Source organism: Melopsittacus undulatus, chromosome 1, assembly GCF_012275295.1.
Source record: "Melopsittacus undulatus isolate bMelUnd1 chromosome 1, bMelUnd1.mat.Z, whole genome shotgun sequence".
In the NCBI taxonomy this organism is placed as follows: domain Eukaryota; kingdom Metazoa; phylum Chordata; class Aves; order Psittaciformes; family Psittaculidae; genus Melopsittacus; species Melopsittacus undulatus.
Window position 1 is genome coordinate 32,555,943 of NC_047527.1, and position 27,994 is coordinate 32,583,936.

Genomic DNA, 27,994 nt, shown 5'->3' on the forward strand with positions numbered 1-27,994 from the left:
AACTTCACTTCTTAGTAACATTCTAATTCCAGCTCTGAAACTGTGTGTGACCTAAGGCTGTTGAACAAAGAGCTATTTTTCAGTCCACCTTCCCTACGAAAGCTTCACCCTTTAGTGATTCTAAGTCTGTGGAAAACATAATCGAGTTAACATGAAAAGGGAGTTTAACAAGAAGACGGTTCATATCTTGGAGCAGTTTTTGAATATTGTGACTAAACTAGTATACCCCTAAATTGTGTTTTGTTTGAACTCCCTGGCTTGTGATCCCATTTCCTCCTGTTTTCTTGATGTTAGCTTCTTCACTGTGGGCAGAAGGTCCCTCTAAACTGCAGCTGCATTTGTAAATGTTTCATCACAGGCCCTGAATGTCCGGTAACCAGCAGACCTGGTGGGTGCTACAAATGTGATCTGGGTCTATCTTGGGGAAGAACAGCATGACCATATTTACTGCCGATGCTATTCTGGGGGCTGTATGACGTGCTTCTCCCCTCTGGCTGAGCAACGCTTGCCCGTTTGTCATTCAACACTCACTCCAAGCATGACAGGATGAAATAAAACTAAATTTACTGGTTGCAAGCTTACTTGCATATTGATGACTTCCATTTTAACAACTTCATCATGTATACACACATATGCTTATTTCAATAATAATGTTAAATATTTTGTAGTCAAGATAGATTAGACAGGTTACATTAAAAAAATTTATTTCTATATGAAATAATTCAAATTAGTATGGACGCACAAGCCTTTTGGTTTCCATAAATGAACTAGATCTTAAGTCAGATAGGTGGCAATGCAGTATCTCCAGCTCTGCACAATACCTTTAAATGTGGAGAGCAGCTGTGACTCTCAAACACTATGAAAACAGGGAGAAGAAAATACTGCATTTCTGAAGCAAGCATGTACATAGAATTACCTCTTCCAAAATCAGGCAAGTAGCTTAGGTATACAAACCAAAACTCACTCAGAAGCCAGCAGAATGAGACAGGTACTTCCTGTGATTGATTAAACTCAAGCTAGCACAAGATCTGTACTACACTGTGTAATAGAAAGGAGGAAAAAAGGCCAACAAAACTTTGGATTAAGATGACATGCATACTTTTCACACTTCAAATATTACCATTTTGCCAACATGAATATGTTTAAACAAAAAAAGAAAACAAGAAACATGCCACTGACATAGAAAGGCATAAAAACATCACAAAACATCACAATTTTTTTCTTCTTTTAAGCTTATGCAAATAAATTTTCAACAATAAAACTGGAGAATAAAAGTTGCATATTGTCCCATTAATTCATTCTCTGAAATTTTGAGTAGGCAAATTCAGATATTATGAATTTTCAAAAATGGCTGACTTTTTTAAGATATTTCATTCGGCTCAATTTTCTAGATAGGATGAGCAAGCATCTCATTAGAAGTTTCAATTGTTAGACAAACACTGTAGCCTCAAACTTATACGAAGCCCATATGCCTTTATACATGAGAAAAAAACCCCTGCAGCCTCCTAATGTAGCATGTTGTGGCAAAGAACTATAGTCCTCCAGTTCTATTACACTTCTTGGTATCCATGGCAAAACCTCATACAAGCAAAAATACCACAGAGTTACCATAGGTGAATTAACAAAAGTTTTGCAATGTGTCATATGAAACAAGTGAATTTAAAAATTAAGTTTGGTTCTCAAATCAGCTGAAATGACCTTTGTAACTAACATACTCAAATGTCATGCAGGTTAATGATATTGCCAAATTTTAAAATTTAGAACCTAAAGCATGAACTAATGGCATCTCTGCCATGGACTTCACAGCACAGCTGGGCTTAGGCATACTACAAGTGAAAGATTTAATTATAAATACATGACTAACTGAATACAAATGATTATTCTACAAATCAACTACATTTCTTATGCATTGAGACATAATAGAACATCATATAATTGTTTTTCAAGCACACTATATTATTAGGAAGATACATATTCTGTGACTGGAGCAGACATCCCTAAAAAAGGCATATTTTTATATTCTGTATAAATCTTAGATTAAATTTCACTGTTACATGCTGAATACACATTATAATTGGGCTTACAAAAACTCAAACAATGTCTACTTTTTCATAAAGGACCTATTGCAACAGATCATAAACTTAGAAATAAAAGGATTTTGTTTACTATGACAAATGCAGTTACTAAAGGATGATGCTTTGGCAAAGAACATTAGGAAAATGGTTTTAGACTCTATACCTAGCATGAGGTGTTTTCTACTTAAAAAAAACCAACCAACCAACCAACCAAAAACAACAACCCCCCCGAACCCCATCCCCAACGTTACTTTTAAACAAAACTAAGGCACAAACCCCTTCCATACAGTCTGTCTTTAGGAAAAAAAATAGAATGCAAATACTAACACGTCTAATGTCCATCTTGTACTTGCCAGAAGCACAGATATACATAATGTACTCACATGCAGAGTTGCAAACACAAATTCATGTTTTTAATTCACCAAAAGAAGAGCATAAAACTGTACTGTGCCTGCGGAACACAGACAGCACCATCCCAAATTCTGCTTTAGTGGTTACGTCTTTCAAAGTGTATAATCTAATCCCTAAACTGAAATTTTAGCAGACCAATAAGAATCTATTTTGCAGCAATGCAATATTAAGTGTATTTTGCATCTTGAAAAATAGCTTTCTTAGCAAAGGGGCTAATAGCATAATACACACAGTGAACAGGTTTCTCAATCATACAAATACATGATGACATTATGTTACCAGCATTTAAAAAAGCCAACAGCACAGAAGCAAACTAAGAATAAACGAAATCTCATACCAGCTGGGAGTTTTAATTCATCACTTAGGCTGATTATGATGCACTAGCCTTTGCTATATTTTTTTCAAGTAAAATTAAACATCAAAATATATTTAGGTGTTAAACTTGCTTGCTAGCTGTGATCAGATCAATTCTTCCTGGCTCCCAAGGCCAAATATTCCTGAACAAGCACTAGAAACTCAATAGGGTGCATTTATCAACTCAGGCATAACAAGCATCTGTTTGTCTTTTACTGTTTTATCAAAAATCAGCAGGAGTAAGCTGTATTATCCTCACCAAAGTGTAAGCAGATTGAGGGAGTGGCTTTCTGTTAAAGGCCTTTGCAGTGCAGCCTGCTTAGCCCTATAATAGCATCCTCTGAAGTTCAGATCCTTTACTCAGGACTTTGTTAATAGAAATTAATTTTAAAAGAGACTACACTGAACATAAAATTATCCATATTAGATTAATCATCAAAGAGCAAAAAGCTCTGCTTCTGCATCTCTGTCAGCATTTGCCTTCTCTTCTCCATCATCATATGGAAAAAAATCCAAATGAACACAAACAAAAGAACAACCAAGGTTGTACCCATAAATTATATTTAGAATGACAATGATTTTCAATCCATTTTACAAATGGATTCTCTCAGAGAACAGATTTTTACATAAATCTAATAAATTATCCAAGACATAAGAAGCACCAACAGCTGTTTTGTTCTGCTCCAGCACAGAATAACCAAAATGCTTGTTAATAGCTATGGCTGTCAACATGCCACTTAAATTTAGAAATAACATATCTAATTGATACTTCAACCCTAACTTACCATCTTTAAAGAATAAAAAAAAGCATTTCAGTTTTTTTAAGAAAAAGAAACAAAGAGTTCACAAGACAGACCCCAGTTTAAGACAGAATTAGGTATGAATGCAGACAGACACATGGCTTCATCCCTATGTCTGATCAAATCTGCCAGATAAAACCAAGGCAAATCGTAACAAGTTGCAAGGTCCAGGGAGCAACTGGGGAAGTGCAATAACTAAGGAAGCTGGGATGCATCCCTTCCAGAGGTGCACTCCATTGCAGAAGTGGCCCAGCATGACCTGCAAAGCTCTGGTCTTCCCCACCAGAGTCCTGCTGTGGGAGATAGAAATCACATAGCTAAGACTGTGATGAAAATATTCTCTTCACCAAAACCTCTGTGAAGGTCTGTAATCACTGGTGATGAAATTGCTAGCTAATGAAGGAAGATTTTTAATGAATAGGTGGCCTAAAGCATGGCAAAAGGCCAAGATCTCTGAGAAGATGTGACTCTCAATAGAGGTATTCAGCATGGTGAGCAGTAAGGCTGCTGTAGTTTTTTTCCCTTCAGTATTAATTCAACATGTATGAAAATTATTTTACTCATTAGCTAATTTACATGAAAATTGCCAGAGAAACTAAGATCTCAAAGGTATGACACTTCTACAATCTAAAATAAAGCCACAAAATACACACTCAGGTAAGAGAGAGAGAGAGAGATGTTTTGCAGACCACTAAAAAACATGAAACAATCCCAGTTATTACCTGATAGGACAGCTAATACAAACCTTCCAAACAACATAAAAAGCTTCAATCAGGTTTTAGACCTCTCCAGGCACCTCGGAAATCTGTAGGACAGGAAGGTGAAGGGCTCAAGGGCTTTGAGTGTTGCTGCTGTTTCTTCAGAGCACAGAACAGGGTGAAGATGGGGGACTTCAACAAGTATGGGACCTGCTGGGAAGACAGTACAGAGCAAATTACAGTATCACGTTACACGGAAAAGGTTTTTTTACCCAGTATGTGACTACATCAGGAATATCTTTCATTTTTTACCAATATAGGATAAGCTGACTGAAAATGCAAGACTGCAGGCAACTTGGGTGAAAGATAATAGGAAAATATTATGTGTATTTCCTAGGAAAAAGAGAAATAAATTAAAAACAAGAGTGAACTGTAAAGCTGCCAGCTTTTCTGGATGCTTTTAATTGAATTAGGGGAATTGTTTGCATAGATGCTCCGCAAACAGAGCAAACGATTCTGCTTTAAGAGCAAAATAAAAATAAATCTTTTTGCTGGATTATTTTTAAGCTGGATTGGTTCCCTGATCCAAATCACAGCTCACTGAAGAAACAGTTGTGCTGACAGGACAGAGGGCTAGGGCCATGACAATATCTCAAGTCAGTGTCAGCCAAGACTGATTTGTTAAACACACAAACTTAGATTTACTCTCTGCTAGGTTTTATTTTGTTATAAGCTCCAAAATGAACAATCTGTTTTCTTAAAGAAATTATATGAAGGGCATAAATACAAATTACCCCATGTGATGGAAAAAAAATAAAATAGAGATGAGTATCATGAGACAAACGTGACTAAATTGAGAGCTCTTCAATGATCCTGAAACACTAGAAGAAAATATACGCAAGTAGAAAGTAGGTCAGATTACTAAAGGAAGATTATTAGGGAACAGTGCAAGCACATGGGGCAAAATCAGAAAGGCCAAATGACAGAATGAGACCTAGTTAGGAAGGAACAGAAAAGGAAACAACTCAGCTGCAGAAGAGGGTGGTGGTAAAGGGAAAGTCTGTGCCAGTGCTCAGTGGGGAGGGACAGCTTTCAGATGCACCACTAAAATAAACCAAAATGTTTAATGATTTTCCTTTCAGCCTTCACTGAAAGAGATATGTATTTTAACCTCAACAAAGCTGCTGCTGTTTGTTAAAGGTGATCTAGCTAAAACTGTGGCAAAAGAGTACACATTCTTTACAGTTACTAAGCAATAGTTATTAAGTCTTAAGCCTGAAAGATGTATCAAATGCTAAATCTGTACCAAATCCCTTAATATTCATGAATAACTTTCATTAATAACTTTCATCTTGGAAAAGTTCAGTTATTGCATTTTAAATGTGCAAACTGTTAGAAACCAGGGGGGAACTGCAATATGGGATTAAAATTCAAAATTAACATAACACTGGGGAAGTAATCTTAACAGGGGAGAAAAAAAAGAAGTGTGCTATTGAAAACCAGCAAGTGAAACTCAACTTCACTGGTAGAAAGTGGGAAGCAACCAGTTAAATAAATATTCTGTGAGAAAGGATTAGGACAACAGCAAATCACACAATGAAGGCAAGTTGTTACACATCATATTCTTGTTTTCAGGAAGGGAAGGAATCATCACACTGCTGGTTCCTGGCACCAGTGTAAAAGAACAGTGTAATCTGGGAGTCACACAGAATTATACTACTTTAAAATGGCACAGTATTAGCCAAATAATGTGTTTTGGTTTTGAAATCAGACTTTAACAAATGAGTAACATAACTGGAGAAAGTAATGACAACAGCAACAGTGATAGTCACGAGGTCTAGGAGGAAATAATAACAGAAGATATTGCCTGTAAAACCTGAGGAGCCATCTTCAAACAATTATGATTTCGCTGCAATGAGGAAAGCAACAAACCAAATCCATCTTCCTAAGGAAGCAAGACTTGAACTGTACCAGTTGCAGAACTCATCACCATTTAGGAAAAACTTGCTAGGGCTAAATCTGATTTTGTATATCTTTTCCACCTATATAATCTGTGTGGTAATTTAGGGACATCATTGTACTTTTCTCCAAATTAAGCATTATAAAATCTAACACATTTGGAGGTTGGGGTTTTCTTATTGCATTAAGGTAAAGTGATGCACTCATTTTTTTCTGCAAACATATAAAAAAAAACAACCTACAACAACAACACTAAATGCTGACAAGACCCAGAAGCAATATTTCATTTGTTTTCCACAATTTCATCGGTACTTACAATCATAAAAAATTGTTTTACACATTCATTGCAAGATAACCTAATATCTTCACACATTTTTAAAAATTGTTTTAAGAAAATTATTCCAATACATCAGCTCTTACTTGCATGAAGAATTCTGTTACTGGTTAAATCACTTTAGAAACAAAGATGATCATCATAAACAAAAAAAAAATTAAACAGCATTTTTATTGAAAATCTTATTCAGTTGCTTACAGCAACACTGAAAATAGAAGTCCAGATACAGAACATACTATGTTTAGCTATGTTTATAAATGTTAATTTCAACTCTAGATATAAAAATTGACACAAAAGTTGTGGCCATTTGTATGAAGCCAGGAAAGTCTGACTTGCTTTGAAATTTCTACAGTGTGGCTTTTTTACTACCTTTACTTCTCTGCCTCCCATACAGCAGTCCTGCGTATGAACTCATCCAATACAGCATGTGCAGCTCATGGAGCTCATCAGTTAAGCATCCTGCCTCCATTCTGTAAAGTACTTGAGAACATTCTTCGGAGCTTTGCTTTATTTGAGTACAGATATCTTGCAGATGTTTAATTTAAAGCTCATGTGTAGTCCCACTGAAGTAAATGGGATTACTAAAATACTTAAAGTAATTCCCTGCTGAATCAGGCTTTTAAGGGTAAGAATAAATGTGCCTAATTTTTATTCATGCATCAGATATCTATAGACTAATAGTTTAAACTCAGCAATTTTGTATCTAGTTAATATTAAATCTCTGGAGTTTAGTATCTCCATCTGATGTATCTATCATTCTTGCACCAAGGACCCTTTTTAATATAACCTTGCAGCACAGGTTTTGAACACACAGTGTTATCAGACACTAGTGCTGTGATGACTTACACAGAAACAGAGCAAGGTAAACTTTCTTTACTTGGCCAATATACAATAAAAATCACACTTTATGGTAAGTGATAAATTAACTGCACCTGGACCTTGTACTTCCTGAATGTGACACATACCAAAGATTTCAGAAAAGAACTCCTGTAAGTTAGATTTAAAAAACAGTGGAAGCAATTATATTTATTTTGGACAAAATACGTAAATGCATTCATCTATCTATAACTGCTTATTTCCTGCATCTATGGAGTTTTAGAACAATTTTTAGTACTGGGCAGAAGCGTCCAAGGAAACAAAAATCTGTAGCTCTAAGGTACTTAAGAAATACATGACACACAGTGTATTTATATAATCATTACACCTACACCCTGGCCAGAAGCAAACACAAAGCGGCATGAACTGAAGGTGAGGCTTGTCAATGCAACATCCATCAGTACAAACAATAAAAATTTAAAAATCTACAATCTCATCAGCAATGAGACACTTTGGGGCACTTACATCATCAAGACCTGGCTGACTGATGCTAAGTTCTCTGCAAAGTACTTCTATCCTCCTATCTATAAAAATTTATCCCCTCAATCATTAGTTTCATTGCATAACAATATCAGGTATAGATATGCCGACTTCTAACAGGTTACACTCATATAAACCATTTCACTCCTCTGAAATTAAATATGACAGAGCTTTACCTTGTGCTAAGAAAACAGAAAGAAGAGTTTGATAGAGTGAAAATATTGCTCCTCAAAACACACGTGCCATCACCACTACTGTACTGACTATGAAATGCAAGATGTGTGAGGGATAAAACATGATCAGATCAAGAAACACTAACAAGACACTGGACAATGTCTTCTTCAGTAATCTCACCTCCAGCAACCTGTTCAGACTTCACCACCGTGCTCAATAATGGCTTTCCACAAAGGCTCACACTGCAATGAATGTCTCAGTCCTTAACTTCAGCAGGCTATATAGCCCTGCTCAGGGTCACACAAAAAAATGCGTAATGTCTGCACTACACTGTGTGCTTTTCTACACACAAAAATATACAACAAAATTTCCAGGGCACATAAGGGGCATCAAAAGCTTCCCCATCTTTTTAGGAACAAGGGCACAAGTGTTCGATCTTGCCTTTTTCTCTTTGTATGTGCATGTCTCCAAATAGGTGCACTTTCTACCTATGCATATTCAAGCAGATCTAGAGATCCCAAAGCCCCTTCTCGGAACAGAAGCAAGGCTTTGTAGCACACACTTCCTCTGATGAGAGAGGAGCCAAAGGGGCATGTATCATTTGTGGTGCTCAACTCCCTCCTGAAGGTACTTTGCCACTGAACTATGTGAGTGTGGCATAAAAATGCACACAGAGCAGTATCTTGTGAAGCACAAAGCTTGAACATTTATCTAAGTTAAGTGGGTACATTCAGCATATACAGTATTTTAATTCAAATCTAAACTGCTTCTAACTGGGCTGGGCTGAATTTGGCACAAATATCTGAAGATTAACCATTTCAGCTTCTAATGGTTTGTGTTCAAAACTTGAACTTGCAATTAAGTTTCTGGTTTTACTCACTGCTACTAACATAGCCATTGCTACTTCCCCACTTTTCCAAATCATTTCTGTTCAGACAGTACCCCTCCCCCTGATTAGTAAGTAGGATTCATGCTTTTAACAGAATCCCCATTGAAGAGGAACATTTTCTTTCAGATTTTCTTCCAGCCCTGGTCTGTAGCTGTGACAGAACAAAAAGCCATGGATCAACATCTTCCAATCCCTTCTCTGCTACTCTCTCTGCTGTTTCTACACTTCCATGTTTCTCTTGTCATTTGCCTTTATATTTTTATTTGATTATCAAGTATCTGGCAACAAAGAGCTTGGCAGGATTTAGAGCCATTCAGTCACCCAAGGGCCACGGGGCTGAAGGCATAATGGGAGGATCCTCACCAAGTTCCCAGCGGCAATGTCCTTGGAAGGCCCTGTCGATGCCACTCACGTGCTTTGTGCCCTATGGAACTGCTGCTGCTTTGCCCCTTCAGGACGTTGGGCTCCGTATGTGGTTTGGAATAGCTGGCCCGTGCTGTACAGCGTAAAAATAGTCTTAAAGCTCAGAGAAAGTGCAAATAAGGAATAAAAGCAAACAGCAGCACCACTTGAAGGCACTCTCTTTCCGCCTACTTGTTGCACGATCCAGCAGGTGCGGCAGGAACCTGCTCGGGAATCCGAGGGACGGGCGAGGGGCGCCTAAGCCCAAGCAGGGCAGTGGAGCCCCGGTCTTGCAAGAGCCCGAGTCCTGCAAGCCCCCGGGTCTTGCCCCGCCCCGAGAGCCCCCGGGGACACGGGACCTTTGGCCGGGTGGGGCGGGCAGAGGCAGAGCAGCCCCCGGGACAGCCGCCCGCAGCCCGTCGCCCTCAGGGGACGAGTGCACGGCACCCTCGGCGGCACGGCCAGCGCCCGGAGCGCGCACCTGCCCCGCTGAGGCGGCCCGGCCGGCCGGGGGCGGTGCCGGGCGGGGAGCGGAGAGGAGCGGAGGGGCGGGAGGGGAGGAGCGGGGGGCGGGCACCGCTTGCCGCCGCGGGGCTGCGGCTGGGCTGGGCGCGGGCGGGCGGCCGGCGGAGCGCTCACAGTCGCGGGGAGCGGCGGGGCGGGAAGGAAAGGAAGGCAGGACAGGGCAGGGCAGGCAGCGAAGGGAAAGGCGGGCGGGAGGCGGTGGCGGCGCCGCGCTCGCCCCGCTGCCCTGGATGACGGGCGGCCGGTTCGACTTCGACGATGGCGGCACCTACTGCGGCGGCTGGGAAGACGGGAAAGCCCACGGGCATGGCATCTGCACCGGGCCCAAGGGGCAGGGCGAGTACGCCGGCTCCTGGTCCCATGGCTTCGAGGTGGCGGGCGGCTACACCTGGCCCAGCGGCAATACCTACCTGGGCTATTGGGCGCAGGGCAAGCGCCACGGGCTGGGCGTGGAGACGAAGGGCAGGTGGATGTACCGCGGTGAGTGGTCCCACGGCTTCAAGGGGCGCTACGGCGTGCGGCAGAGCCTCAGCACGCCAGCCCGCTACGAGGGCACCTGGAGCAACGGGCTGCAGGACGGATACGGCGTCGAGACCTACGGGGACGGAGGTGGGCGCCGGCGGGGGGCGCCCCGCGCGCGGTGGCGGCGCCGGGGGGCGGTGGGAGGGAACGGGAAGGGAAGGGGGCGCGCCTGCGTGGGCGCGCGCGCCGTGGGCAGGGCCCTTCCCCCCACCGGGCCACCGCCCTCAGGCAGGTCCCCAGTCAGCAGCCGCGGGGTCTCTTCTCATTCCCCTGCCCGAGCAGCGCTCCCGGTGGGGAGCACGTTCCGCAGCGGCCCCTCCTCACCTCGCCGCCCGCGAGGCCCTGCCGGCAGCAGGGGAGCGCCACAGGTGCCCCGCGCCCGCCCCGCTTCGTGAGGGGCTGCCCCGGTTCGGGCGGAATGCGCTGCCCGGCTGGGCGCTTTCTCCTGGCCATCTGGTGGCAATCCGCATTAGGACCGCCTGAGGACTGCTTTCCTTTCGCCCTGCTGAGGCGGCCGCCGGGCTTCCAGCCCGCGGTAGCTAGACCCGGGACGGCAGTGCTTATCTCTGGGAGAGCCGGGGAGCAAACTAGCCATTTCCCTATTTCCCTCCCTCGTTTTGAACCGTTTTCATGTTGAGACAGCAAGGACTTAATAAGAGGGCCCTTTTGCCGTGTTACTTTCCTGGCAGGTGTAGCTTTATACACTCAATACCTGTAAACAGGACGGTGAAGGTAAGTGGGTGCACAGCTGTAAACCTGGGTCCACCCTCATGCAATAACTCATGTTTTATCTAATTACAGTACAATTTTAAGCACAGCGCTCCGTGTACAAGAAGCATTATGAAATTAATCACACAGGCCTGCCGCTCACACCCTTCATAGCAAGTGTTGCGAGGGCTGAGCTCCCGGTGCAGAGAGGACTGGGCAGCCTGCCCTCCCGCTCCAGTTGGGAGCAGCCAAGAAGTCGGGGTTCCATAAGGACACTTAGTGTTGGAGCTTATTTGAGCGGGCAGTTACAGTTGTAACTCCCCTGTATCACGTTCTGCAGGACAAATAAGCCTGGTATTTCTGTAATTCATCCTTCGCTGCTGTAATGTCATTGGCATCAGTGGAAGTGCCACCTGCAGCTTCTTCAGAGTTGTTCTTCAACTTGGTTTATGCCATTGTAACAGGAAACACTGCTTCCACTTTTAGATTTAGAGAGTTTTGGGTTTTGTTGGTTTTTGGTTTGGGGGAGGGGGGTTATTGTTTTTTTTGTTGGCTTTTTTTGGGGTTGTTGTTCTTGTTTTATTTTCAAAAATGCTTATCACTGCAGCTTTGAGCAGCATTCTTCAGTAATGTGCAGTAAACAGAATTTACCAAAATTGGAAATAATGTTCACATGATGTAACTCAATGACTAACCTGTGTATCAGGTCTCTTGATTGATGATGTTGATGGTTCCTTCAAGGAATTTTAAGAGATTTGCGGCCAAACTTTCAGGATCATGTCAGAGAACAGGTATCTCCGTATTAAGCAGAGGAAGACACGTTTACAGTTGGGGTCCTCTTTTCCTTTTGAAAATGCAAAATGTAGATAGTTGGGTAAGATTCATCTCCTTTGGAAAATTAAATGTACTGTTTGTACATTTTAACATTTACATGTTTTGTATCTTTTAATCTCCTGGTTTTCACCTCTTTGTAGCTGTCTAAAAATTGTTCCTTGGTGTATAAAGTTCTGATGCTGAGAGACAGCAGAGATGTGTGTTTGGGGACTGAAAAACAAAAAACAAAACAAAGCATGAAAGAGATCTGAATTTTAATTTCACTTTTACCGCAGTAGACTTTTCAGGGTTTATTATATTTGTTTTGTTTAGTAAATTACAAGCTGAAGAATAGCTGAATTTATTTTTTTTTTCTTTACAGAAAAGTAAATTGCCATTTCAGGAAATCTTCCAAGAGTGATTTTCTCAATCTGAAGTTCCTTTTATCTTTTTTTTAGGATTCTTGTGGAATATTTAAAATATCAATATAATACTGATATTTGGAGATAATTTTTTTGAATTATAGACTTAGAACACACAAGAAATCCTTTGTCCGAATCAGCACATGAAGCATGCAGTTTACACTGTGAGACGTTTAGTCCTGTGAACTGTACCCTGTTACCATGGCCCCAGTCTTTCACGTGTTGCAGTTCATGTGAACAGAGGGTGTGAAGTCCCATTGATTTTAATGAAAGTACTTATGAATGAAGCAAAGCAGCACGTCATAGATATTTGCAGATGTGTTTTTGTTTTCATACTCGGATTAACAATAGCTGTATTTGTACACCAGTAGAATGTATGAAGTGTTTTTACAAGGAAGTCAGATTTACATACATGTTTTTAACATGCTGTGAAATATTTGCAGGAAAGCTCTGTCATTATTACCTGAGAATACCAGCATAGAGAGATAACTGTTTAGACAATGCCAATTGCCAATTTGTTTTCAAATTTACTAAAATCCAGACCTCTTTGCTGATTTTCTTTGTTGTTTTTTTCTCCAGTCTGTGTTGTTTTAAAATGTAGTGGTGGCATCAGGAGATGTAGTTGAAAGGGGGAAAAGGAGTACAATCACTGATAGTGTTCCTCAGTGTTTATGCACACAGCACTTTGCACAACATGAGTAATATATGTCACGCTGTGTTTAAATGCTTAAAATTGTCACTCAGTCAAATCTCTGAGGAAAACGCTGTGAATTATAAACCATGATCCTCTACTCATTGCATGGGCCTTCAGGTGGCCTGTCAGGTTGTTCCTTAAGGCAGTGTGGACTTCTGTGCTGCTTCTAAATTGGATTTTGTTGAACCTGTGTGAATCTGCAAGCCTACTGGAGGATATTTTATGAAGGGAATAATGCCTAATTTGAAATTTCAATATGTGTAAATTAGTGTGCAGTTTGTGGTCCTGCCAACAGTAGCAATAATGGGCATCTTGCCGTAAGGTTGTGCACTGCCGTTCCACAGAGGGAGGTCAGTGGCAAATGCATCCTAAGCAGCAGTCATTGATACTATATTTGTGATATCTAAGTACTCTTCTTTCTGCATGGATGCTTATCTAATATTTGAGTCTGAAAAGCACGTAAAAATACTGGTCTAACAAAAATTTGTTAAACCACAAAAGACTAGGAGCAAGTGGAGTAGTTCAATAGGTCCTCAAACTCTCAGTTTTTCACACAGTTATAATTTTAAATTTTAGCCACAAGTAGGCAATGACGTTTACAGCTGTAATTTATACTGAGGGATTTTTGGGAAGGATGGCACAACTCCAAAGAGACAGGTTATGAAATTATACCTTACAATAATTTGCCAATAGAAACAAGAGGGAAAACATACTTTCTAATAGTTCCCAAACTCAAAATATTAATACCTTTTCAAGGGAACCAATTGAACACCAGATGGATGGTCAGTAGAAATTGTGCCTGAACATTTCTTTAGTTAAAAAGGATACCAAATTTAGCTTTTGGAAAATTAATCCTGAACAGTGCTATTTTTTTTATGGTCAAATACAGTTTTAGATTAGCTTAGTGATTAGAGTGTTAATTCAAATTTCCCAGGTGACCCTTACAAGAACTCTGAACAGTCAGCATGTAAGGTGATATGTAAGTGAAGCATTATAAGGGAAAGCAGGATACAGTGTACATGTTGATATTTGTATTTATATACATATAATATCTATATAGATAGGTAAATATTACATATATTGTATCTTCACGTAAGAGAAAAGCTTTTTTATCATGTATTGTGTCACTTACTGTGGTATTTAATTATATTGTAATATTAACAAACCTTAACTTGCTCATGTAAAGTTTCCTAAAATTTCTGTTGTTGAAGAAGGTATTACAGTTGAGTCTGATATCATCAGTCAAATTTACTGTGTCTCTTGCATCTGCATTCTGGACACTGCTCTCCAGAATTTTCATTTAAAATGTAGGTTGAAAAATCAGGAAAATGACTCCAGTTTCTAGCACACTAATATCAGATGCCTTTCCCTTAATGGATTTGTAATGATAGAAGAGATTGTTGTTACCTGCAAGACTGCACAAAATTCTAACTAAATATCTTGGGTACTTTCTAAGGACCAGTTCAGTATGAACCTTCAATTTCCTCATTGACTATTTTCTCTTTAAAAGAAGATGGCATTGATTTTTTTTCCCTAGTAGAAGGGAAAATCAGGCGAGTAAATAGCAGCACATCAGTTATCCGTGGTTTAATGTCTTTATGGGCAACAGCGACCACTTCCACTTTTTTTCTACAGATTAGTGAAAAATATGAGTTTTAAATGAATTAATTGGTTTCGAGTTTTCCATTTTTATTAATTAAACACAAATATTAGTAAGAAAAAAGGCTGCTCTTTTGTACTCTCATATAATTCCATACTGAAAGAAGTGGATTCTACTTTTAGTCTGATGCTCAAATAGCAACATAAAGAGCCATAATTACAAGTTGCTACTCTGATGTGATATTGGGGTATAATCAAAATTAGTATTGGATTCATTATTTCTAAATTAAATTAACTGCTGCAGGATGTTAGGTTGTTGTATGTAGCTGTAGGTATATGTAGTCAGATTCTTAGCTCCAACATATCATTGCAATACCAGGGGGATCTCAGATATAATTATGGACAAAATGTAGTCATTTATACTCATACAATATTAATACATTTCTGGGAAATGTCTGTTTAATAAAGAAAAATAATGCAATGTGGCTGTACTTTTGCAGTATTTACGGAATACATCATACCAGTGCTTTGTGCTCGTGTTTCTATTTGTTCTTTTCCATATGCTGAGGAGTTTTTTAAATAATCATGTTTCTAGATTCAGCACCCTTACAACCAGCACAGCAGTAGGTATCCAGGAGACTGAGAATGAGAAAGAAACTAAGTTGTTTGTTTGTGTCAGCAGCCATCTGTTACAAAAAAACCCTGCTTCCACTTAGTAGAATTTTCTACCAACACTAAATAGTTATGTTGTGGAGCCTATCTAGTTTGATGTAATAAAGAAAGCGGACTTGGCAAATTTAATTGCATGTTAATATTGAAATGTAACTTGGCAGAAGAGGTAATATAGTAAAGCAGTAATTGATAGATAATTGGCATGTACATGACCAAAATAGTATGCTTACACAAAGGAGATCAAATCTCAAAGCAAATGAAGCTTTGACCTACATCTGAAACTGCAGGTATTTCACAAATATTTTCACAAAAATGAAGTCAAGCATTGAATTTGGCTTTTGTTATTTAGTTCTCTGAAGAATAGTTTTTAATAGGTGCTCTAATTAAAGCAGATCAAAATCAAAGAAAAGTACTTTAAAGATGCTTATTCATGTGTCTGTAAGAATATCCAGACTCAAAATAGCTTTTATTTTTTTAAATAAAAAAAAAGAAAAGGCAGCAGCACTAGGTGTGTGAGAGACTTCATTTTGAGAAGCTTAAAGCAGTTTAATGGGAATTAGAGTGAAATGACCTTAGAAAGCAAATTATCTTGTATTTGTGGGGTTCCTGGCACCATTCTTTGGAATTTTTGGTACAAATTACTTTCGAAGACAGGACACTAGAGTATGTATCCTGTCAAAATGAAAATGCCTTTCAAGAGTGTTCAAGGCCAGGTTGGATGAGGCTTTGAGGAACCTGATCTAGTGGAAGGTGTCCCTGCCCATGGCAGGGGGTTTGGAATGAGATAATCTTTAAGACCTCTTCCAGCCCAAACCACTCTGATTCTATGAATACGAGTCTGCAGTAGTAATCTGATAATGCTGGATTTTGGCTGAAATGCAGCTTTGCATAAGTATCTTGAGTTCTCATATCAAATACCATGTTGTTCCTTGTATTGGTCATTTACAAAATAGTTATGATTGCAGCAGTGAAATGTGTTCATGATAGAATGCTGTGCAATACTCTGTTTCTTACATACTGCAAAACAAATGAAAGGGGGGGAAAAAAAGTGCTAAAGGATTCCCGTTTCTGATCTTTCTGTCACAGCTTGGTGCAGAATACAGTGCCGTTTTTATGATACCAGGAATGCCAAAAAGTGTTGATATCAAGAGTTTGTAAAGAGTAAGATGTACCAAGGTTTTGCTCTTCTGTTCAAGAACATGCAAAACCTTTAAACTATTTAATTTTACAATACAGATTTATAGCAGTGGATCCAGAGCCCCTTCTCAAGACAAGGCAATTTAGTGTATTGTCAAATATGACATGGAGAGGTCTGTAGTCACCTTAAACCCAGAATAACAGAACTTTTACTAGTATTCCTTGCTCTTTCTGTGAGCAGCTGGAGGAAAGAGCCATGAGTGTCCTGCTCCCTCCCTCCCCTCCATCCTTGTCTTCCTCTCCAGCTGACCATATGTAATATGATTCTGCTTCTGCTGACCCCCTCCTCATTTTACAACCTTAAAAAATAGGGAGTCCTGCTTTAGAAGGTTATCTTGATTTTTTTTTTGTTTTTTTTTGTATTATTCCTCTGGACAGATCTATTAAAAAATGCTTGCGATGATAGCTACTGTATCTTAGTTGACAAAATAAATTATGTCAGCTGGGAAAACAAGGATTTGCTAGGCAGAAAAACAACTTTTATGAAAAACAAGTCACAGAAGTAGTTTAGCTGCTATGTCATGTGCTGTGATTTTTCTGCGTTTCTTCTTACCAAAACAAGAGCTGACAAAATAGCATTGCCTGTAGTACACTGGATGTAGCATACTAGGTCTTCTACAGCTTCCTAAATTAATTTCTCCTTATTACTTTAAAAGGTACATACCAGGGACAATGGACAGGAGGGATGCGACATGGCTATGGTGTACGTCAGAGTGTACCCTATGGCATGGCAACTGTGATCCGTTCACCCCTCCGAACATCTCTTGCTTCACTTCGAAGTGAGCAGAGCAACGGCACTGTTCTGCATGATGCCACTTCAGACAGTCCAGCTGGAACAAGAGGAGGTTTTGTGCTCAATTTTCACAGTGATGCAGAGGCAATGGGCATTAAGAAAAAAGGAGGCTTATTCAGAAGAGGATCACTTCTTGGTAGTATAAAACTTAGAAAATCTGAATCTAGGTCATCAATATCTAGCAAACGGAGCTCTGTTAGGAGTGATGCTGCTATGAGCAGAATTAGTTCTAGTGATGCCAACTCTACAATTAGTTTTGGAGACGGTGACTGTGATTATTCCCCCATGGAAGACAATGTTGATGCCACCACTACAGAAACCTATATGGGTGAATGGAAGAATGACAAGCGCAGTGGTTTTGGTATTAGTGAGCGTTCAAATGGTATGAAATATGAAGGAGAATGGCTAAATAACAGGAGGCATGGATATGGATGTACCATGTTTCCAGATGGCACCAAAGAAGAGGGAAAATACAAAAATAACATTTTAGTCCGTGGAATAAGAAAGCAACTTATACCAATACGAAACACAAAAACTAGAGAAAAGGTGGATAGAGCAATAGAGGGTGCACAGCGAGCAGCTGCCATGGCAAGAACCAAAGTGGAAATTGCAACTTCAAGGTATGTTATCATAAAGTATATTTGTTCATCACTGAATTTTCAGAAACAAGGTGTTACAGTAAGTGAGCCCTTATTGTTGACAAAGGTTCAAAAGTACAAGGCTGTAAATGTCTTTAGTGAATGCATACTTGCTCACTTTTCAGTTTCACATGTGTAACTGTTGACTTTAGCGGCATTACGCATAATGAAACCTAGAGCTTCCATTCATTTGAGCAAAGATGTTTGTATGTGTTCTGTAATATACTGTGAAAGTAAATTTCCATTCTCATGCATTCCTTCTTTCACTCTAGAGCTGCTGCATTATGCCTTTAAACCTGTTTGGAAAATAAAACTAGTAAACAAATGAATGTTTTGGGGGATGTGAGGCAAGGATTAATGTTTTCCTGTAAACATGCTCCAGTTACACTTACTGTATTGATTTTTTGGGTAACATCTGAGGCTCGCTGAAGTTTCACATTTGACATCGAGGATCTTAGGATGGCATCTGTTTATCTGAGAGACTGCGGTAGGAACAGTGTAAGAATAATGGTTGAGGCTGTTGTGCTTAGAGGTTGTTGATTTGGTTGCCATGACAGTATCTGTTCAAAGAGTTCTGTATGAGAGCTCTCTTTTTGAAGCATGCCTCCTGCAGTCTGAACTCATCTGGATCTTATGACCACCACTTTAAACCGTAGCGGTCATCTCTGCCCTTCCCTACCCCCTCCTCAATCCTGTCAAGTGTTTGAGATGGCAGAAGTGTTAATGGGTATTAATAGTGGGAAAAAAATGTCATTTTCATGTTGAACTCCTAACCAACAACCAACCAAAATTGTCTGAAATTGAATTGTTACAAATTAAAGCAATATAGACAAATTTAATAGGTTTTGTTCTTAAGTCTGAGAGCTCTTTAAGAAGCTGTTTAATTCTTTATGCCTTCGAAGAATTTTCTGTAGCAGTTTCTCTGTTGCTGTTTTTAGTTTGTTTCCTCAGGCAGGCTTTTCCTGAAGTATGCTGTGGACCACAAAAGAGCCAGGAAATGTGCATGAAATAAAATCTTCATGCTGTTTCAGAAGGGGGATATCTCATTGCACTTGGAGCTGGACAACTGATTCCTGATCTAGCGTGGTCACTAGTGTGACTATCCTTTTTCTGACAGTCATAAAAAATACAGAATAGACTGAAAACTGTGTAAGTGGAAAAACTTGCATACATGGATGGCTCTTGGTGAAAAGTAGTCAAGACACAAACATGAAGAATTTAGCATAGTTAGGAAAGCCTTCTGAGCACTGGTCACATAAGTAACTAGAGGGTAACATACATGCAATTCCTTCTATAAATATATGTAAGGCATTTCATGACAGCATACCATATTAGCAAAGCACATCAGTAACAGCTAACTTTAGGGAATTATTGGATTCTGTTCATGTCCTGTCAGTGCATAGTAAGCCCTAGGTGTGAAAAAATTGCAGTTGTGGGATGTGTGGAAGGGAAGAGTTGCCACCATGAGTCCATATAAAGCTATTAAAAAGTGTAGTCTGAGACCTTGTAAGTGAGGTTACAATGCTCAATGTCTGCTTCGCCTTTAAGAAGTGATATGTCTCTGAAATGTTTGCTGTTCCTTCCCTTTCATTTTAGGTAAAGGACAGAGTTCAAATTGCTTCTTTTGGAATAGTTCATGAAAGTAAGGTTTATTTCTTGAAAAGATGTTTTTGAAAGTGCAGCAACAGAAGGCATCAGTTGCAGCACACATGTGCACACACACCTAAACACATGTTTAGGTTTTTCAGCTGAGAATTTCTCTGAAACAGTCCCATGGACTGTATGAATAGCAAGATTGCAGATTCAGGTTTCCACTCATTAGTCACCTTTGCACTATAGTACTGATAGTGAGTCAGAGGCAGAGACCTGACACCTAGTCAGGCAACATCAGGTATAAAGATCATATTAACTTCACTTCTGAGTGTTGCCCAGTAAGGATGAAGCAACAATTTCCATCCCTTGAGTGTTCAGAAGGGCCTTTAGTGTCAGCAGTGGGAGCAAGTTCATGGCATTGCGTGAACTAAAGAACTGTCATACTGGCAGTCAGTAGCACAGACTGAGAGGCAAATCATCTGGAATAGGTTCTAAAAGGCCATTGAGGAAGAAACTTCCACATCCAACGGTTGCTAAATTCTAATCTGACTGGGTTGATATAGTTTCAGGATGAAAGAACTTGCTTCTGTCCCAGTGAAACTTGAGGACCAGTACTGGTTTGTGAATGCCTTTTTATCAAACTAATATATTAATGTGTACTGGGTTTGGCTTGGATAATTTCCTTCCTAGTAGGTGGTACAGTGCTGTGTTTTGGATGTAGTATGAGAATAATGTTGATAACACAGCGATGTTTTTAGTGGTTGTTAAGTAGTGCTGACCCTGATCAAGGTCTTTTCAACTTCTTATTCCTTGCCAGTGAGAAAGCTGGAGGAACCCAAGCGGTTGGGAGGGGACACAGCTGGGACAACTAACCCAAACTGGCCAAAGGGATATTCCATACCATATGATGTCATGCTCAGTACGAACTGGGGAACTGAGGGAGACTTGGCCAGGGGATGGCTGATGGCTGCTTGGGCCTGAGGTGGGCATCTTAGTCAGTGGGTGGTGAGCAATTGTATCGTCTGTCACTTGGGTTTTTTTTCTTGAGTTTTATTTATTTTTCTCTTTGTTATTTCCCTTTTCATTACACCTACTAGTATTAGTGTTAAATTTTACTTTATTTCAATTTTTAAACTGTTCTTAACCCACAGGTTTTACCTTTTTCCAATTCTTCTTCCCATCCCACTGTGGGGGGAGGGGAGCAGGTGAGCAGCTGCGTGGTACTTTTTTCTGGCTGGGATTAAACCACAACATAATAATATATTAATTTTTCCAACAGTAGCACTCGTGCAATGTCTTAGATGAACGTGAGGACAATGGTCTTGTCTGTTTCCTAATGGGCACTACTACACAGAAAAGCCCAGGAGGAATGCCTTTTGTGTAATCTCTCTAACATGTAATACAAAGGTGGTTCTGCCCATCTGGCATAACCTCATCTGGGCACACTGGCCTGTAAAACCTTCTATGTTTTCAGACCTGGCAGATATCACCAGCAATGCATGCTCACTCTGGTTTTCCATTCTGTTAGTGGAAGAACTCTCTACATAGACCTTTTCTCCCAAAAAAACATCAAATGTCCAGATTTCCATTCTGAAGTGGTAGAAACCCTGTCTCTTAGCCAGATACCTTCCTTTTCAATGCAGCTTTGGGTTATATGCTGTTCTTTCTGTATTGTTTATTTCCAAAATCTTTACTCAGCCAAATGAAACCAAACCATACCCCTCTTCATAGCTCCCTGCTAGTCATGACAGGTTTGGCTGGTAGTTTGACCTGTGACAGATGTCCACACAGTCATCAACAAGACCAACCACTGTTTTGCCTTGTATTCCGGGTGTCTTTTTATGTCTTAAAGTCCTTATTAATAAGCTGTGTAGTCTTCCTTTATGGCAGGTGTACAAAGAAAAATCTGAGGTACTCCTCAGTGCTTCTGGTGCTTCTCTGAACCTGAATTTACATTGCTTTCCTGACTCTTTAGGGTTTTGAGGCATTTTTAGTGAGGTGTTTTGGATATAATAGCAGCATTTTTCAAAAGATACCAGTTCACAAAAATGGTGATGTGTAGAAAGCTGCTGTATCAGGGAAATAGCCACCAGCCTCTGTGATGCAGATCTGTATCCAAAACAGACTATAAATTTGTAATGAATAAAAATGATAATGCAGCTTAACAGTCTTGATTATTTATTATAGTTCTACTAGTTACATGTAATACGAAATATTAAGGCACAAATATAAAAATCCCAGAATGATGAATTTCAGACATATATTCAACATTTTGCCCTTTTAAAATATTATAAGGTGCTTTTTTCCCCCCTTTTCAAAAATCATTATTATAGGCAGTAATCAGTTCAAATTCATCTTTAACCCATTTTTGCCAAAAGCAGTCAGGTTTACTCTGTAGACCAGTTTGGGGTTTTGGTGTCTAAAAGGAAAAGCTCCCTTCCAGAAAGTTTTAACAACTTCTTTCCTACGTGTTTTCAAGCACCTGTAAAGTGGTTCAAGTTCTAGATGTACTTTTGGAAGAGCTCTTTGAAAGATGTTAAAAAAGCCCCAAATGTCCACTCACCAAAAGTCAAATAGAAACTTGGTTTGAGTATATCAGCTGATTCTCAGTGCAGGCATTCTGAACTTCCTTTTCATTGCTGTCGTGTGTTTTATTTGAAGGAGATATTCCTCTGCTGTTCAATATGAACTGGAATTATATTAGAGCACTTCTTTCCTGGTATGAAAATCACTTAAGTTCTCATTGGAGGAGCTATTAACTTTGCCCTCATCAGTACTTAGAATGGTATAAACTTTAATGTTTTTTGGAATTAGTTGTCAGGGTCTGAACATAAACTTACCTTCTAATACTCAGTGTCAGTGAGAACTTACCTTCTAATACTCAGTGTCAGTGAGCGTTCTTAAGTGTATCAGTCTTGTAAAGTAAACATGTAGCACTGGAAGCAGAAGGCAAGGTATTTGTTTACATAAAATCCTTCATGTACCAGATTCTTTCAAAAAAAGTCAGTATTAGGGTTCCAGAATTGAGCTCTCAGAGCCAGGCCTTTTCTTTTTTCTTTCCCCTCCCTTCAGGTTTTATCTTGGTAATGCTCAACATGAAACTCTCCTTTAAGTGTTGACTCTCTGAGGAAAAAAACTTTGCAGAGACAGAGAGGGACAAGATAAAAGTACAGTAAGAAATATGAATCAGAAGATAGTATATGGAGGGAAAGGGAGAAAGAAATCAAAAGAAAAAATGTTTCCTTGCAGCTATTTTCATTATACTCCGTTGGTCTTTCATATCATAAAACAAGCAGGTTAAAGAGTTGTATCATCTTATTTATTCTCTTTTCTACAGAAGCTAAATACTTTTAATTAAAACTCTGAGTGAGTTTTAAGTAAAGTGTGCTGTCATAATATGCCATGAGAACTGTTGACCACCTTAAAAGCAGTATTGTAATGGGTTTTCATTACATGAGCGCCTGAAGTTTGGTGGAAGATAAGGGTGCCTTTGTGTTAGGCACCGCAAAAACAAATTACTCTGTTTAGAGACCTTGAAGCCTGGGAAAGTGGCAGTGCCCAACAAACAGAAACTGGCAGAAGACTGTGGAAGGACCAGAGGTCAAGATCACAGTAAAACTAATATCTTGCAGCTAATAACACAGAGCTGTTCCTCCTTGTTAGTTAGCCGTCTGTGCTCAGATAGCAGTGCCTAGCAAGCCTCTAGTTGGGAAGGCCTTGTAAGGGGAGTACTGAAGGGGGATTAAAAGACCAGTGTCTTTTCTGCAGCGATTTCTTTTTCAGAGTAGCCTTTTTAGACAGCTCAATTTTATTTTTGGCATGTTTCTGTCCAAGTCTACAGATGCTAAGGCCTTTACTTTTTAATAGAAACTGTTACAACTCTGATTGTGATCCCATGTCATGAACAGCCTGCTTTGTTCTGAGCCTGGAGTTGGTGGCATGGCCTTTGAAGGCAGGTGGAGGAGGATTGACTTGGTGGCAGAGGCCCCATATCACAATTTTGATTTTGCTTGGGAGTGAGTCTGCTGCCGTAGTCTGGAATTCCTTGTGTCCCTGTTCTCCCTTGCTGTCACAGCAGCCTCCTGGAGCCAGTATCTGACTTGTGTAATATTTGACACTGGGATCATAGATTCATAGAGCAGTTTGGGTTGGAAAGGACCTTTAGATTATCTAGTTCCAACCTGCTGCCATGCACAGGGATACCTCTCACTAGACCAGGTTGCTCAAAGGCCCATCCAACCTGACATTGAACACTGCCAGGGGTGGGGCAGTCGCAGCTTCCTCCGGCAGCCTGTTCCAGTGCCTCACCCTCCCTCACAGTAAAGAACTTCTTCCTAATCCTGAGCCCTGGCCTGGCGCTGGGCAGTTAGCGTTGGCTTCACGTCACTCGACTGCACCTGCTTCTGAACAGTGCAGCTCAGTTGTCCACCCCTGGGCACTGGTGTTCACTGTACAGTTTTTAAATAAGAAAACAGTGCTCATATATTTTCATAACCTTACTTCATGGTACGCTTCCTTATGCTGTGCTGCGTGTGATGGATTTATGTGAAGTGTGTCTTAACTGTCAGGAAAGAGTACTAAATGGTTTAGTAGCCAGTTTCTTCCTTGTTTTCATTGCCTTGTGTGACCAGTGCTCTCAGCTTAACCTGAACAAACTGTGATTTCTAGGAAGAGATGGAATTATATGGATGTGGTAGTATAGTTTGTGTTCACGCTAGATGGCAGCTGCCAATCATTCTGAATGGCACTGAATGTGCACCACACACAGCTTTCCATTATGAATTTAGCTGACACTACCAATCTCACTTTACTCAAGAAACTGAACTGGACACTTGCAAGACTAGTGCCTCACGTCTTTGAGATGCTGTGCTTATTATAGCTGAAATATGAACATTGTGTTTAGGAATAGGATCCAACAAATACCAAAGGTATTTATAAGACTGTTTGCTTTAGTACAAAGAGCTGCCTTAGGTTCAAAACAAAATCAGTTTTAATCATTTTACTACATAGTCTATTTGAATATAACAAATATAATGGTGTGAGAAGCTGAATTTTAAGTCTTGAGCTACTACAGATAGTAATTTTAATGTTAATTCTGAATTCCTTAGAGGAAAGCGTATGTTCCTTGAATCCTGTGAGAGTTACTGCACTAACTTCAGTCAGGCACATTTTCACTCAGATTTGACAAACAACTTGTTGGTAACAGAATATAATCTTGGATTGCTTCTCTGTTATTTGCTGGGGAATGAGAAATACATCTGCTTGGAATATACAAATCACACAAACATCACTACACAGATTTTATTTCCTTTCTTAGTATTTAATGCAGTAAGATTACATGGCTGAAAATATGCAGAGTTACTTCTGTACTATCCCTCAGCTGGAAATTTTAGAAAGTCTCAAGTATTTTACTTTCTGATCAAATTATCCATATCCTAATTCACCTGCCTACAGCCAAAAGTCTGAATAGGGATATATTAAGGAAATAAAAAAAAAAAAAAAGGCAGTTCTGGAGTGTAGCCAGTCTTACTTTGTGTTTGTACTAGACACACAATTGTTACCCTAAAGTTGCTTTTCTAACATGTTTAAATTCAGGAGATTGCTCCTACAAGATTAAAAATATTCTGTTTTCAAAATGTAAATGAATCAACACTGCACCACTGTTTTTTAAAACAACCATCTAAGAAAGCCTTTTTTTAATATACAGACCTTTTTGAAATGTTTCCTTAATGAGATGGATAAGGGTTTTTTGCCTGGTTTCCATAGTACTTAATTTAGGAGCTGAAATTCTTTACAGTGGCAGCCCAGCAAATATATGTGAAAACACTAATGTTTGGGGTTTTTTTGGATGATAGTGAGATGCACTAGCAAAAGACTAATATTTTGTTTTGTAGACAAAGAAGATGAGCTGTTATGCAGATTCTTGCCTTAGTTTTTACACAGCATCTCAGTTTTGATCTGTATTACAATTGTTCAAAAGCTAAGCCGCAAACAGCATCTGTCTCTACTGACTTTCAGGAGTCTGTGATGGAAATAAATCTCCATTAAAAAAACAAAATCTGGGTTGCTTGTACCAGTTAGTTTCATATGAACCATAGTGCAAAGCCATTAGGCTTACATTATTAGTTGCTATAAAAATATTCTCAAAACCAAAAAGATATATTTCTACTTTACTTAGTACAGCTATGTACATAGGGCTAGTAGTACTAGTCAGAGCTTGGGTAATTTATTTAATGCTTTGCTTAAAGACTAAACCAATTAATACAGAACCGTCCCAGCTTCTTTCTTCAAAGAGATAAGAAAACCTGCTGTCATTTAACTGTAGCATTGTTGATGGGTATTCTACAGGGTAGGATGTTTTTCAGTGAACAACTGCAGCAGGAAAAATAGTAATTTAAATGATTTAGTTATTGCCCCCTGCATCGATCTACATGTATATTTCCCAAATAATAGTAGATTAATTTTCTGAAAACTCATGTAGTTCAATGAGTACTGCTGTTTGTTTGAATACTAATTGATCAGTGATACATATTATGACTTCTGTTTATTTTTCTGGCAATTAATACATTTGTCTATTTTATACATTTAATAGACATTGGTACGTATTTTCAAACACTGACTAGATTTTATTTGCCTACCTCACTACGATTTTCCTCTTTTACTGCTGCTCTATTTGTTCTTTGTTCTACAGTCCTCTGCTCTCATTGTCTGAGGAAGCAGAGGCACAGTCTTTTTGTGGCTAGTGTCCAAGAGTAAATTTCTCTTATGAGCTTGACTGCCTTTAAGCCCATGTAAATGTTTAACATGTGAAACAACCTCTGGATTATTCCTGTCCTTTTTAGATATTTTCCCAATTCTGCTACATAGACGTGTTCTCCCAAGAGCACATTCCTGAGGTGTCCTGGTTTTACTTCAAGGACATTGTCTTTAATAATAAAACATGGCAGGGGGGTTGGAACTAGATGATCTTAAGGTTATTTCTAACCCTAATTATGACATCATTCTGTGATTCTATTTATGAAGTTAGGGTTGTTCTGCTTTAGACATCACTCGCTTAAACTGAACTTCATTGGTATTTAAGAGTGAACAGTGAGTTTTTTGCAGCCCTTCTTTGCAGTTGCCCTCTGACTTTATTTCTGTAACACTGATAATCACAAGTTCTGCTGCTTAGCTCCTTCACACCTTTCCCCAACTAGCCAACACTTGTGAACATCATGGGTTCCCAGCCCTGAGTTCTGTGGATATCCAGTGGAGAATGTTCTTGGTTGGGAAAAATAATAATTTATCCCATTATGTTCTGTTTCTTTTCCAACATAAACAATTCTGTGATTCTATAACCAGAAGTTAAGAGTGTGAGTCAACAGTTGTTGGTGTCCTCAGCATAAGAAGGAGCTGTTAGAGCAAGTCCAGAGAAGGGCCACAAAGAAGATAAGGGGGTTTGAGCACCTCCCATATGAAGACAGGCTGAGAAAGTTGGGGCTGTTCAGCCTGGAGAAGAGAAGGCTGTATGGAGACCTCTTAGCAGTCTTCCAGTGTATGAAGATGACCTACAAGGATGCTGGAGAGAGATTCTTCATCATGGACTGTAGTGACAGGACAAGGGGTAATGCATTCAAACTTAAACAGGGGAAGTTCAGGTTAGATATAAGGAAGAAGTTCTTTACTGTTAGAGTGGTGAGGCACTGGAATGGGTTGCCCAAGGAAGTTGTGAATGCTCTGTCCCTGGCCGTGTTCAAGGCCAGGCTGGTTGGAGTCTTAGGTGGCATGGTTTAGTGTGAGGTGTCCCTGCCCATGCCAGTGGGGCTGAAACTAGATTGTCTTAAGGTCCTTCCTTTCCAACCCAAACTGTTTTGTGATTCTGAGTAAGTTTATCAAGGAATTTGTGCTAAATTTGATTTGATGGTTTCTTCAAATTTTAGTTGATCAGAATATGCTCTCAGTGGCTTTTAACAGTTCACTTATAAATTCTGATTTTGAAATGTGATGGGTATTGGATTTGAATTCATCTGCTCCTTGCACTTACAGTGATAAAAAAGCTGTAAAAGTGGTTTTGAGGTCTGTATTGTAGTTGTGAGTTAACTGCTGACAAATATAGTCATTCCATTACATGATGAACTTTGGCCATGGACCATAGTGGTGAGGAGACAGTATGGAAGCTGATGTCTCTTTTGAGAAGCTCAGAATACAGTACAAGTACAGGTAGGTAAGCTAACAGAAATCTCTGCTGCTTTGTTGCACACCTAGATTTTTGCTGCTTCCAGCAAGGATAAAGCCAGACTGGAATCCTCTTGATACAGAACACTATTAAATTATGGACCAGTATAAAAAAGTCCTCAGAAATGTTGAATTGTGCACTGGTGTTTGAA

At 39.6% G+C, this 27,994-nt stretch overlaps 1 protein-coding gene across 2 annotated transcripts in view; it reads left to right on the forward strand.

The window, feature by feature from the left end:
* Positions 1-10,147: 10,147 nt before the first annotated feature.
* The window catches only part of JPH1 (junctophilin 1), an 86,318-nt gene continuing 68,471 nt past the window's right edge, over positions 10,148-27,994 (forward strand). For both annotated transcript variants that reach the window (XM_031050619.2, XM_031050620.2), the window contains exons 1-2: positions 10,148-10,586; positions 17,261-18,017. In XM_031050619.2, the coding sequence (XP_030906479.1) occupies positions 10,208-10,586; positions 17,261-18,017 (1,136 nt within the window). In that variant the 5' untranslated portion in view covers positions 10,148-10,207. The remainder of the gene's footprint in view (positions 10,587-17,260; positions 18,018-27,994) is intronic.